The sequence below is a fragment of the Zeus faber genome (genome assembly GCF_960531495.2).
Source record: "Zeus faber genome assembly, chromosome: 3".
Classification (NCBI taxonomy): domain Eukaryota; kingdom Metazoa; phylum Chordata; class Actinopteri; order Zeiformes; family Zeidae; genus Zeus; species Zeus faber.
The window spans coordinates 31,188,210-31,202,261 of record NC_137190.1 but is presented as its reverse complement, the minus strand read 5'-3'; the positions used below and the strand labels follow the sequence as shown (position 1 = coordinate 31,202,261).

The 14,052-nt window shown below is 41.0% G+C and overlaps 1 protein-coding gene across 1 annotated transcript in view; it reads right to left on the bottom strand.

The window, feature by feature from the left end:
* The window catches only part of LOC307227896 (protein diaphanous homolog 3-like), a gene marked incomplete at its 5' end in the record, with an annotated part of 362,969 nt that overhangs the window by 312,876 nt on the left and 36,041 nt on the right, over positions 1 to 14,052 (bottom strand). Inside the window, one exon of the mRNA XM_079997337.1 lies at positions 22 to 54. Within this exon, the coding sequence (XP_079853463.1) occupies positions 22 to 54 (33 nt within the window). The remainder of the gene's footprint in view (positions 1 to 21; positions 55 to 14,052) is intronic.

The following is a 14,052-nucleotide window of genomic DNA, read 5'->3' as shown; positions in this document are numbered from 1 at the left end:
CCAGATGGAAACGCATCTTACCACATCATCCGTGAGGTTTCTAAAGTGTAAATGCTATACGAGGAGGGAAAAAGAAATGGAGATAAATAATTAGAAGCTGAATGTCATTGGGTTTGAAAATGTATTCAGACTTACTCATTTCTGTGACAACTCATGTTGAACAATATTAGGAGGTAGAGGAGTCATGTCAAGATAAACCAAGACTTGAAAGCATTGTAGAAGAATGAGGTTTAACCCTTTGTGGAAAAGCAGAACGTTATCTTAATCCACTGAGCCCACTGCTGTGGCTCCACTGGCCACATCAGCCATGCGGTGTCCACACACAGACGCGCGGTATTTCTCTATTTTTGCTCGAGAAGTCTATTTTTTTTTTTTTTTCAACAGTGCACAGTGCTGGGATCTCCTAAACGGATCCCTCCCAGGTTGGTTGATGTGTGGAGCTTCCTCAATAAGAAGGAGACGAGTGTGAGGCAAAATGGTCATTGATGGGTTGGAGCGTCAATCAGAAGACGTAAGACGAATTTAGGAGTTGGTCAAATTTATTGTCAGGCCGGTATATCTGCAGGGTCAGTTCGATAAGTCTCGACGACAAAGAGACCAACCAAAAAGACAATGACGACAAAGACGACAACCCTTATAAAGTCTCCCCTAAGCAAGTCGTCACAAAAGCATATATGGACACACAAAGAACTATGTACGTGCAAAAGAGCATGAGCATCCTGCAGACAACAGGAAAAGTACTGGAAACAATATGTGTGCGACTGGTCACAAAGAACTGTTTTTCCCAACCAGAGGCGCCATTTTATAACAAGCACCATAATATTTCTAACAGGCGCCATTTTATAACAAACGGCATATATTATTTCTAACAACAGCTACGCAACTTTTCCAATAGAAATACGAAACGAACGATACGATTCCGTAGAAATGAAGGTAACCGATTCTCGCTGGGTGATGAGCCGTTCTTTTTTTCGTCAAGTTTTACAGTTTTTTGTTGTGTTTGTTTCAGTTACCGTCTCCTGCCACCAGCATATGTTTTCCCCTCTATGTAAGAGATAGCCTCGGTGCCTCCCTCGCCGGGCGGTGCCCTTGGCACGCATGCACTGGACTGTGAGGTTTTATTACAATAAATTATTTTAGTATTATTATTTATGTGTGAAAAATACTGTTTATACCTGTTCTTCACAAAAAACACTAACTATAGCACTGGTTTTATTTTTTTTATTGTGAAACAGTTTTAAAATATTATATAAATAAATAAATAACGGAAATAAATATTTGAATTATCCACTATCCTGGACACCCCCCCCCCCCTAATGCAAATGAGAACAACCCATTATTGAATTTTAATTTAGCTTTGTAATTGCAATGTCAGATACATGTTTGAATAAAAATGTACAAAAGCTTTACAAATAGGCAAAAATACTTAAAAACAATAAAAAAATATATAGATAAATTGACAATAAAAAATTTGTAATAAAGAACAAACCAAGGCACACGTAAAAATTAACAAAAGTGATGATAGGGCTTACTGATCAATCAATAGCATTATCCTGATGACATTAAGACATTGTCATATATCATGGTACACACTTTTGCGGTCTGAATGAATGCCTCCTATTGAAGTTTCCGCCACATTAGAAGGTAGGGGTGCAACGGATCACAAAACTCACAGTTCGGATCATGGATCGGTATCAAGGATCAGCTCATTTTTCGGATCAGCAAAAAGAAAAGGGAGACAAATATAACTTTGCTTTGCATTTATACTGTAAAACACTTATAGCAAGGAACAATATGGGGCACGCATGATACCTTCTTCCTTTAAACATGATAGTGAATGAAAAAAATATGAATAGATCCGCCTCCAGTAACTGAATTTATTTCCAATTAGCAGCGAGTAACAAACCAAACTAAACCTAAAACAAACCTACTTTCATGAAAATCGGGTCAGAATTAAGCAAGCTACAGTCGGTTTTGTAGAGAAGTCTGCATTTCTCAATACACATTATTTGTTTACGAGCGGATCTTTACCGCTCCGATATGGCGGAAGCGCAGACGCATAGCAAAGTAGCAGCAACATAGGGCAACGTACCGTAAACCAATCATTGCGCTTCAGAGTAAAACACAGCACACATCTGTCTTGTCCATCTTCTTTTCACTGCAACTCTGCATTGAGGTTTTGGGAATTATAACTTCACATGCCTGCCGAACCGTGGGGGGCGATCCGTATGGATCATGGATCAACTAAGTTCCGTTACACCACTAATAGAAGGTATTTAAAATCTTCTATCATTACGTCTGAATTATGGGAGGGAGTTTTATTTGGTCAAATACGTTTCACATTACCACATAGTTCACTGTGACAAATCTCAAATTCTGTCTTTAGCATGTGATGGTGAATAATGATCAGATATTGTGATGTCCCCCGCGTTGCCTTGATTATAAATTCTACCATGTCAACCAGTCCCAAAATACATGGTGACTTTTTTTTTTTTTTTTTTTTAATCCAACTTAGTGGTTGTGATGCTTTGCAAGTTAATAAAACCAGTCCTTCAGGCTCAATCCCCGCAGAGATTTCAAGTCAAAGTGAGCTCACTAAGGCATTAAAGGGGAAAACACTGTCACTGTAATATGCGTAGTGGAGGAAACACATTAGGTCCTTTGAAATTTTCCATCCTGAAAATATCAACGCGTGCAAGTATGGCAAGAGGTTCGCACAAGTTTGTGTTTCGTCTCATCCCTCAAACATTATGCCAGACTGTGAAAACCCCAGAGACATCAATCAATACTCACCAGTCTTTAATGAACATAAAATTTACCAGCCTAGAATAAAGCATGTCAACCTGTCACTGAGCTGGCGCACTAATGACTTCTCAGAGATTAATTTTCAACATTTTTTTGCCGTCAATGTGGCAGGAAAATGACACATAAAAAGCAAGGAGAGTTTATACAAAGATTCATACACCAAGTACCTGAAAATACCACCGCCCCCACCGCAACACCCATACTGTGATCAATTTAGGTTAAGGTTTATCCACCAAGATAAAAAAAAATGGCATTGCCATATGCTGAAGCCCATTGTACAATCCCTATATGGAAAAATAATTGGAAGCAGTGAACAAGGAAATGCCTGTGAAAATTGGAACGTTCCTAAACATGGATGAAATGTGCGACTTAACTATGTCTGAAACCCAGTTTAACTTGGCCATCAAATGTAGATTAACAGATCAAAGTTATTGACACTATTGAAAGCAATTAAAATCCACGCCACAATCCTAGTGATTGTGGGAAATGTTCCAGACTCTTGACAATTTGAGCAGCTTTGCACAAGTTGACTACCCCTTTGTCTTGTATTCACAACTGCATTTCAAGACACAGAACAAAGCTTCTCACAATTTAATTGAGAGATTGTTAAATGTCCTCTTCGTTTAAAATTGTTCATCTGTATGACAGGATTAAACCCAAGGAGCCCAACATTTTAAATTGAGGTCCCCCAATTGAATACACATCCCAGAAAGAGGTACTCTGACCACACCACAGTGGCTAAAATGTGTGAGAAATACTGTGTCATGGACAGTATAGTGTGATCAATGCCAGTGCAATTGAGATTTAAACATATAGGTGATTTAAAAACTACAAAATTAAAAAAAAAGATACATTTTACCAGCCGGGCACCATAGTGCAGGCTAGCTTAGCTTTGTGGTGATGGGATAGCTTTGTGGTGATGAGAATTTGTAGGCAGTCAAAATGGGGCTGGCCGCCAGGAAACTGTGTCAGAGTGAGATAAATAAATTGTTTGCTTCAGCTACTTATGTTGAATAAACTTTGAAAAAATTAACTTGCGTGTATACATTTTGATACGTACAACAGTAGGGCTGAACAATTTGGGAAAATGATCTAAATGCAATTTTTTAAGGCCAATATTGCCATTGCGATTTTGTATGCATTTCTTTTTTTTAAGTTCCTTATCATAGCTATTATTCAGTAAACACAAGCAATAAATCATCCGATGTCAGTTGGACTCAACCTTTCCCAGCTCAGGAGCCACATTAACAAAGACATTTTCGCAGGAGCCAAACTTCTGAAACTTCCTCAATAAAACCATTACACATTCTAAAATACTAGTAATATGCTACTAGTAATATGTTATTAAGGAATGGATTGCATGATGTATGCAATAATTCCAATTTATCATTATTACCATTACCATATAACATTATCATGTTATCACAATTGCAACCTAAAAATGTATTATTATACAGAAATTATGTACAAATGTATACCGGTAGACAGCAAACTGAAAGTTACATAGAGAAAGCGACAAGCTGACTCTACTCATGATACAACGGTACAGTGGACTTACGGTTCGGTATCACGGTTTTGGGACCACGGTAACTGTACGGTACCTTTATATTTAAGAAAAAAAAATGAACAGTTAAAAGGTGAAACTTTTTTTTATAGTAGTCTACCACAAAGAACTAGTGTAATACTGTGTGTGACTATGGGGGGGATTCAAGTTTAGTTCATCTGATTGGAGGGGAGATGTGCTGGATAGTGGATAATTCAAATATGAATTGTCGTTAATATTTATATATATATATATATATATATATATATATATATATATATATTTATATATATATTTATATATATTCTTAAAATGTTGCACAATAAAAAAATGTATAAAACCAGTACTAAAATTTGTTATTTTTGTATGGAACAGATATAAACAGTATTTTTCACATATAAATAATAATAGTAAAATAACTTATTGAAATAAAACCTCACAGTTAAACCAATTTGTGTGTGCCTTCGCTCTGTGAACCTGACATGACAGTGGGTGTGCTCCTTTTCAACTAGTGTACCTCCCAGTGAGGGAGGAGCATAGGCTCTCTCTTACTAATACCCATTTCCCACTACACCATAATCCCGGAAACACCCGCTATCATCCAGCATTTGTCATCTGTGAGAAAGGAAAAACCCGGGACTCCTGGGTCAAATAACCCTGCAATAGACAGGTTCTTATTGGCTCCACCTCCGAATGGCTCTGATCGGAACAGGACACACGGGTTGACCTGCTAATTTTGGCCCCTTTACCAGCGCCGCATGGGGGACCGTGAAATGTTGTGAGTGTGGGGAACGCACTGTGGCTAGCACAGCGGAGAACCCCCACGCTCCCCGCTGGGCTCCGAGACACTCCAGCACCACCCCAAGCCAGTCCCCGCCGCCAAAGGATTGCGCACTGGTGCGTACGAGCAGCATGGAGGCAATCATGAACGATCCGATTCTTTTGACCGGCCCAAAATATTTTTGTTTTTTCAAGTTTTACAGTTTTACGTCATTTTCAGTCCCAATCACACTGGAACCATGACACGACCATTTTGCGACGTGTTCATGAGGTCGAACATGACATACCAGAAAAAAAAACGGCATTTCTCCTGGCAATGGGGAAGGTGTCCAGCGCCTATTTTTAGGTTTGAAAACGGTATTAGAGGGGGGAACATTTGCCACATTTGGCTGAAAAGGAGCTGTCACGTCAGGCTCACAAAGCAAAAGCACACATGGACTGGACTGTGAGGTTTTATTACAATAACTTAGACTATTATTATTAATTGATTATTGATTGATTGATACAAAAGTTTTCTTTTGATTTATTGATTTGCATGGAGGCTGTTGCGGCGCTTGGAAGCATGAAAGCCGATGGAGGATTTGGACACTGTGGCCTCACGTGGCACAGTTGGTCCAGTACATGTTGCAGTTTCAGATTATTATTTATATACAGTAATAATATAATAAAATACAAAAAAAAGTTTTTAATTTTATTAATATATTAATAAATAATTTATAATAAAAATGCCAGTGGACACCAGATGATAAGCTAGGAAACAGATCTCTATAGATGTGTTCTCTCAAAGTAGTCATAGGTTGCTTTGTCTCAGTGGAAATGTAGTTTTGAATACTGCAGACAATGTCTCAGACAATTTATTTTATTTTAAAAACTCTTTTAGAATTGTTTTTACTTGATTTTAAAATCACACTTTAAAGACCCACCACTCGTCATTAAAAATCTGCATGCGGTTCACAAGGTTTCCGTCTATCGGTAAATCGTCTATCAGCGATCGACTCCATCGATCGCGATTGACATTGAGGGCAGAAAATCTGAGCATTGAAACGGTGTAAGTGCAGTTGCCCGTGTTCCAAAATTAGAGCGGGGAGGGAGAGAGGAGGAGAAGGGGAGAGAGGAAGAGAGGGGAACAGGGAACAGGGAGAGAGGGAGGGGGAGAGGGGGCGGAGGCTCTTGCCCTCTCCTGTCGAGTAACCACTGGTGATTGGACCTCAGTTCCCCGCTCTATAGGCCTATGCAGAGAGTTTAGAGGAGCAGGTCCTCCCAAAAAAAAGAGAAAAGGGATATTGTCTCCATGGGGCTGGGCGTAGGGGTTGCTCCACGACCCTCTGGCTTCTCTGGGGACCCGGGGGTCTGTTGTGGCCACAGGGCAGGGCGCTCGGGCTTTCCTGCAGCCGTAGGGTGTCTACAAGGCTACAAGTTCGGGGGGCTTCGGGGCCCTGTCCGCTGCCACGACATAATACCGACCTTCTACACCAATGGGAATAAGTCACTGTAAACTCACCTGTGGACATCTTACACACACACACACACACACACACACACACGTGTGTGTGTGTGTGTGTGTGTGTGTGTGTATATTTGTCTCACCCGTGTGGATTCTCCCCCTCTTGGAGTAGTGATCAGTTGTTTACAGATCCAAACATGATAAATAGTTCTCCAAAACCAAAAACTGTGCTCTTGTCATTCTACAGGTCATCCACAGGACAGAGTTATTGCAGCAGTTCTTGATGATTTAATAATTAATAAAGGGCTGCATTGCAGGTTAAGAACTTGAATTCCACTTGCAGACTAACTCTGTCCTGGATGTAATGGCATACAAATACTCAGTGTTGTATGCCCAGCATGCTGACAGCACAGGTTAAAAAAAAAAAAAGAAAAAGAAAAAGAAGGTACATTGTCCCCCAACTCCGGTTCTAGACATTTTGCCGCTCTGGGCAAATGGAGTAGCACAGCTGTGCGGAGATCACGGGCGCCCGCGATGGTGGGCATCAGAAGGCCTGTGATCTGCGCACATCGCGGGTGCGCCAAGGACACGTTCCTCATGAATATGCATATCTTACCCAGACAATCTGCTACCTTGTTGCCCGTTCACGGTAAAAGATGGGGCAGGTGCTCGGGCACCCTCCACGCCGTGCCCCCCCCCCCCCCCCCCGTGCCTGCCGCACTTTATGCAAATCTTGTGATTATAATATATAGAAATAATATAATATAATCTCAGAGAGAAGGATTTTGATGTATTTTGTTTCCTTAGTTTCTTACTTATATGGAAAATGAAAAATGTAAAACTTAGTCAGAGAGTAGTGTTTTTTTTTTTTTTCTTCTTTTCTCCAAACAGCAGTGCACCATGTGCGCAGGCTAGTTCAAGACTTCCGTAACTGTGTTTTTATTTTAGATCTATTTATTTTTGTTTGTTTCACATATGTATGAAACTTTTTTTTTATTGTTATTATTATTTGGTTTTTTTTTAATCAACACAATTGAGATAAGGGACTGGAACTTGAGTCCTGTTGCTCAGGGACTACATTTTGTAACAACTGGATGTTTTTTGTAAATACTTGTAAATAAAAAATCCTGCACTTCTTGAATGGGGAGACCACAATTGTCAAACTACATGACATTCTATGCCCGATCTATGTGTGTGCTCTATGTGCATGCTCAGCCCCCCCGATAAAACATCAATTGGCGATCGCTGCCCCACAGTATAAGCGCAGGTGTCCGCGATGTTCCTCGGAATTTCCCGGACATAATGTTTCACAACGTCCTAGTTTGTTAAACGCCACAAAGCAATGTCCGGCTCTCTTCCTAATAAAAGGATCCGATCAAGCGGTCTGTCTGAGAGAGAGACGGGTTTGCCGCCTTGAAGTGTATGCTGTATTGTTCTTCTCTCCTATTTTGCAAAATACATTTAACAAGTTAACAAATCTCTGAATCTGTTTCTGACAGTAAAGATATATCTCACCTAACACACATCGAAAGTTCTTCGATAATTTTGGAGATGAGGATTGGATCACCAATCTGACTTTACCAGACTCTCTTTTGTGTTCGGGTGGTCTAAAAAGGGTTAATTCTGTGGTGGATCCGACGCCTATCCGTCTATTTAGGTAAAAGAGTTTATCACCGAGGGGGCCACTTGGATATGTCTGCGGATCCGGCGGAGTCAAAGCGAGATTCCAAATGAATGAAGGTGAGAACATTCTGAGATTCACAAAAAAAAGGTGATATCAGTCAGGTATAGAAATGCGTAGAGACTAACAGTACGAGACTCTTAAGATGCTAACATAGTCTGGGACTTCCCTCAGGTTGACAGATCGGCACTTACTGCTGCTGCGTATGTGGGAAGGATCAGCTGTCATACTGGCTGAGACGAGAGAAACACATTATTATTCGGTACGGCAACAATAGGAAGGATCGTGTAGCCGGGTGCAATGAAAAGAAAGGTGTAGGGGAAAAGGATCGATCAGAAAAAGAAAATTTAATGCTTGTTTGTTTGTTTATTGATTTATTGGGGTTTTTTTAAACAAGGTCGACATAATTAAATAAAGAATTATTAAAATATAAACAAAATAAGTAAATTTTGATAAACATAATTAAATAAAGATAAGATAAATTGTGCTCCTCTGTGAAGTAACATTGAAAAGAAGAAAAACAGAAGTGAATTGTGTCTCTCCGTGAGCAAACGGGAGCGGAGGGGGGTGGCAGAGTGCGTGTGTGTGTGTGTAGAACTATTCCGAGACTATTCCGTGTGTGTGTGTGGTTGTGGTTGTGGTTATTTCGTCATGGAGTAGAGGAAGCTGTGGGTGATTTAACTGAATAGTTAAATGATAATTCTGTGTAATTATGGTTAAAACTAGTGGTGTAAGCAGACAAAAATAAAATCAATTGAATAATAACAAAGTAGACAATTTTTTATTTATTATTATTATTATTTTTTTTTTTATCTTTTTGTTTTGGAGGTACAGTTAGTTTCATGAGGTTTTGGTAGTCGGTGGAAGAGCTGGGTCCGACAGCCCATTGTGTGGTGGGCTTATTGTTCTTCCCATCTTTTATTCATTTTTGCCTGGTACTCCAATAGGGTTTTAATTGTGTATTTACCTTACTTAGTAGTAGTAATGTTCACATTAATTCACAAGCAGAGGTAGGGTTATTCGCATGAGTTCAGAGCGAATCTTATTGGTGTCTTGTGTTGCATTGTTCAGAATGAAAAGTATCCTACAAACCACCTGGCCAATAGATTGCAATGAAACAGGTGTTGGAGCGTGTATGAGTCCTGAGTGATGTTATCAGTGTCTCTGGGTGTAAAATATATGTATCGTACTAACTACCTGGCTGATTAAATTACGATGAACAAGTGAATGCATAAAGGCCGAGGTTGAGTTAAAACAATCGCTTTATTAGGAATTTAAAAGGATAGCAAAATAAAAATTTAAGGGATCAGATATTGTAATTACAGGACCGTCCCCCCAACCCATGGTAATAGGTTTATCTGAGTGAGCACTGCACCACCACGTTGTCCCTCCAATGTCCTTACATACTGTTGAAACTTTCAGTTATTTGTTAACATGTGAAAAGTATATGAAAAGCAATGTAGGGAAAATGGGGTTAGTTCATAAAAAACTCTAAAATAGCCCCGATCTAGTAAATTTTTTATATATATAAGGATAATAAAAAAAAAAATTGCCCACAATCTATTCATCTGTCATTCCGTATCATTCATGTAATAAAGTCCCCAAATTGATATTGTTGATCAAAAAAGTACATTTTGGGTCGTTCATGTATCCACTGGGGGCAAAATCAAGTGCCCGGGCACAATTTGCACCACTGTCTCCCTCTCCATGCATAATGGAGACATTGGAGAGGGAGCGATCGCGTGTCCCCTTCCTCAAAACAAAGCGAATAAAAACAATAAAAAGGCACCCTGCATACTGGACACTCTCAGCATTACCCCCTTGTGTACTGCGTCGCGGCAGCTGATAACTTGCAAATGGTTCAACTATTTTTCGATGAGATGAACCAACGGGGATGCAGAAAAGGATGAGGAGATTGAAGACAAGGTAGACGAGAGAACGCGCCAGGCCGAGGAGGACTGGGGAATGGCAGTGACCGTGTGTTTGTATGCTACTACTGCAACAAACTAGGGCTGCCCCCTGAAAGTCGACGCATCGAGTCAGTCGGAAACCAGTCAGTCAACTGATATTCCTCAAGTTGAGCAGTTGTTTTTGGATGTATGCGCTAGCGATGTGCGCACTGGCGATGGGGTGCCCAAGATTGGTGCGCCAAAACAGGGTGTTTTTATTTTAGATGTAGGTTTGATTTTACGTCTCCTTATGTAATTAAACAATGTATTAGGTGCAGAAAATAATCTTAACCAGTCAACGAGTCGCACCCCAGTCCTCCGTGCACCATCCCCACAGTGTTTATAGTTGTATTCAGAGTTATTTGGAGGAAAGTGCCACGGTGATCGAGGCACATGGAGAGCCGTGTTCGTGTCTGTGTCCAGATGTGGACCATTCACAAGTAAAAAAATATATCAATGGTTCCCCTTATTTATAATTCCTCATTGAAATGTTATCCCTGTGCATTTTGTAAACTTCCATCTGTTTTATCCTGTTACTGTAACGCACACTGACTGACAAAAAAAATAAAAATAAAAATAAAAAATTGACTACTTGACTTGAAGAAACTGGTTTCCGACTCTTTCAGGGGGCAGCCCTAGTCTTTAATGATTTAGCCCTAGGACCTGGTTAATACTGGGTGTCTGTACCCAACCCTAGGCACGGAGGAACATAGTCGAATTTATGTATTGAACAGCCAAATCCGATCAGGCTGACAAATTCTGAGTGGGGTACAGCCCTACAACAAAATATACATTATGCCCGTCACTATATAACACCAACATGAAAAAGGACCAAAAGAAAGGCGTCTGGAACGAGGACAGAGTTCGCGCCCCACAAGGAAGACAATGAGGTGGGGCTGACGGATACCAAGAACACCATCGGCAATGACGGTTTCCCAAGGCAGAACTGGGAGAGAACAACCGCCCCACCTCCACAACAGAAGACTCATTCTTCCTCTGCTGTTCCTCCCCAGCTGACTGATGCCCGACCACCATCCTCCAGATAAATGGTGAGCCAATACCATTTGTCATAGATTCCAGTGCAAGATATTCAGTGCTATGTGGCACGATGGCGCAGTGCATTGCACTGCTGCCTCACAGCAAGAATGTCCTGGGTTCTCCCCGTGCCTACATGGGGTTTTCTCCACTTAACGTCAGTAAGGACCCCCACCAAAAACATGCACACGTCACCATCGTCTGACCAGCGATCGACATTGGGAAGTAGGTCCCTGGGCGCATCGACGAATGCTGCCCACTGCTCCTGGCTGGCCCCCCGGAGGGAGGACAAGCCAGGATGGGTGAAATGCAGAGGCCACATTTCACCTGTCACCACCCAAAAAGCATGTGCGTGCGAGTGTGTGTGTGTGTGTGTGTGTGTGTGTGTGTGCGTGTGCGTGTGTGTGTGTGTGTGAGTGTGTGTGTGTATGCATGTGTAGAAGTGTAGTGTGTCGTGTGATAAATACAGATTCTTCTCATAAACTTAAATCAAACCCACCACTATCGGGACACTTAACCACCGTTATAGGAGCAGCGCGTTTAGGAATGTTAGAGTTTCACTCTACCTTGAGAAGAAATAGATAATGAAGTTAAAGCTGACACCACAACATTAGGTCACAGCTTCATACTCTCCAACTGCTGTCCTGTTCATCTGTGTGACTGAGAACTGATGTGCTTATTAGGAATTACCATCAAGTGGACAGACAGTGGTCTTGAAGTCTCCTGTGTTAGGAAGGATACAGAATATTACATTGATTCAGTGTACTCCATAGATACCAGGTTATCATTATGCATGGGATTTACAGCAAAGCGATCCAAATTCTATCAGTAATGAATTAGTAAGAAAAGCCAGACATGTGGTGAGACATGTGGTGAAAGGAGCTGTTCAGCTTTGCTGCCCTTCTACACATCACCAAGGGCATTATTAAAAATAGAACTGCCCTCTATCTGAGTAACTACACCCATGACACAAGCGCAAGCGGACCCACTAACATTGAAGCTAAGTGCTAATCATGGGAACTGCTCTGTTGGCTGCAGAGACCAGCACAAATCTTTTAAGGAAGAATTAATACCATCTGTCAACAAAACTGCAGACGATGGAAATGTATCTGCTGTGTGTGTATGTTCACGTTAGGTTGACTTTACTATAGGCTGCAACGAGCGATCCACTGTTTCCCCAAACAAAACCGTAGATGTATTTATTTTTCCAGAAGTTTCCATAGTTGAATAACAACAATGAAATTTAAAAACAGAAAGCGCCATATGCTGCACTGTTCCAAGCTCCACGCCGCTCCTGACACCGTGGTGTGTTACCGTGTGTGTGTTTCTATGTTAGGTTACTTAAGGCTGTGACACATGATCCGTTCCGCGTTTCTCGAAACAAAACTGTAGATTATTATATTGATTTTAATTTACGAAGTTCCCATAACTGAAAGAAACAAAAAAGCCCCAAGAGCCGCCGTATCCCACACTACTCCAAGCCTCGCGCTGCTCTGGACACGGCCGTCAGAGTCAGAACAAGCTTTTCAATTAGGCCTTGTAGATCTCATGAGTGAAGAGTCAGCAACTGGATTGCTTATTTATCACATCAAATTTGTTCAGAAACAGATTTTAGTGTACGGATATGGTGAAATCAGTTTAAGTTTACAGTCTAAATTCACCTAAACTCGAAGTAAAGCTCAAACCGCATTGGTTCACATAACGTGTGGCTCCTCCCACTTAAACAGAGCGCCAGTAACACGATGGATGTAGGGGCATGTTTAGAATGGCTAAAATGCATAATCTGAGTGGTATTTCAGCAAAAACATCCAAAAACATGTTTTGGGGACCTCAGAGACATACTGTATATTAACTTGTGTAAAAAAGGAGCCTAAGATGTCCACTTTAAGGAACACCCGTGTTAAAGGGGGTGCCAGAGACGCTCTTGGGCCACAAATAAATATGATGCTGGGCTAATGAAGGGGACAACTTCCCTTACATTCACACCAAAATCTTCTTACCGACTGTGTAAACCACAATATCCGTTGCAATGAGATGGTGTGTTAGGAATTACCCCAGTATTTGAATCGCTCTTAGAAGCAGGCATCGTTGTACCGTGTCCCTCTTCTCCATGCAATACACTCATATTGCCTGTTAAAAAGGCAGATGGAGTCTCGCGGCATCATGTACAAGATTTGCGTGCTGTGAAAGACGCCGTTCAATGCAGAGCGCCTGTAGTTCCCAATTCCACAAACATTTTGTGTTGCTCCTAATCCCACGATCATTTTGTCTCAAGTCTGGGGAACATCAAAAAATGTTACCGTTATTGAGCTTGTAAATGCTTTCATTAGCAACCCTCTAGACAGAGACTCACAATCGTGGTCCACGTTCGCCTTTAAAAGAAAGCATTACACATGGACTTGCATGCGACAGGACTAAATGGTCACAAAGTGTCCAAAGCCAAACTCCAGCTGGTACAAAAGAATGTTCATTATTAGGGTCATGACATTTCATCACAGGGTCTCTCCCTGTGCAACGCTTGAGTTGCCGCCATTTTGGTTATTCCAAAACCACAGACGAAAAAACAAGTGATGGCCTTTTTAGGCTGCTGTGGTTACTGTCGCTCTTGGATTGTGGATTATGAGATACTTTCACAGCCATTATCAGCAAGGGCTTATGTCATCCAATCAAGGTATCCTTGATTGGATACCTAAGGCAAAGAAAATTTTTGTTGCTCTTAAACAAGCTCTTGCATCTGCTCCATGTTTGGGTTTGCCGGATATGACTTGCCCTTTTACTTTAACTGTGAATGAGAAAGATGGTTTCATGACAGCTG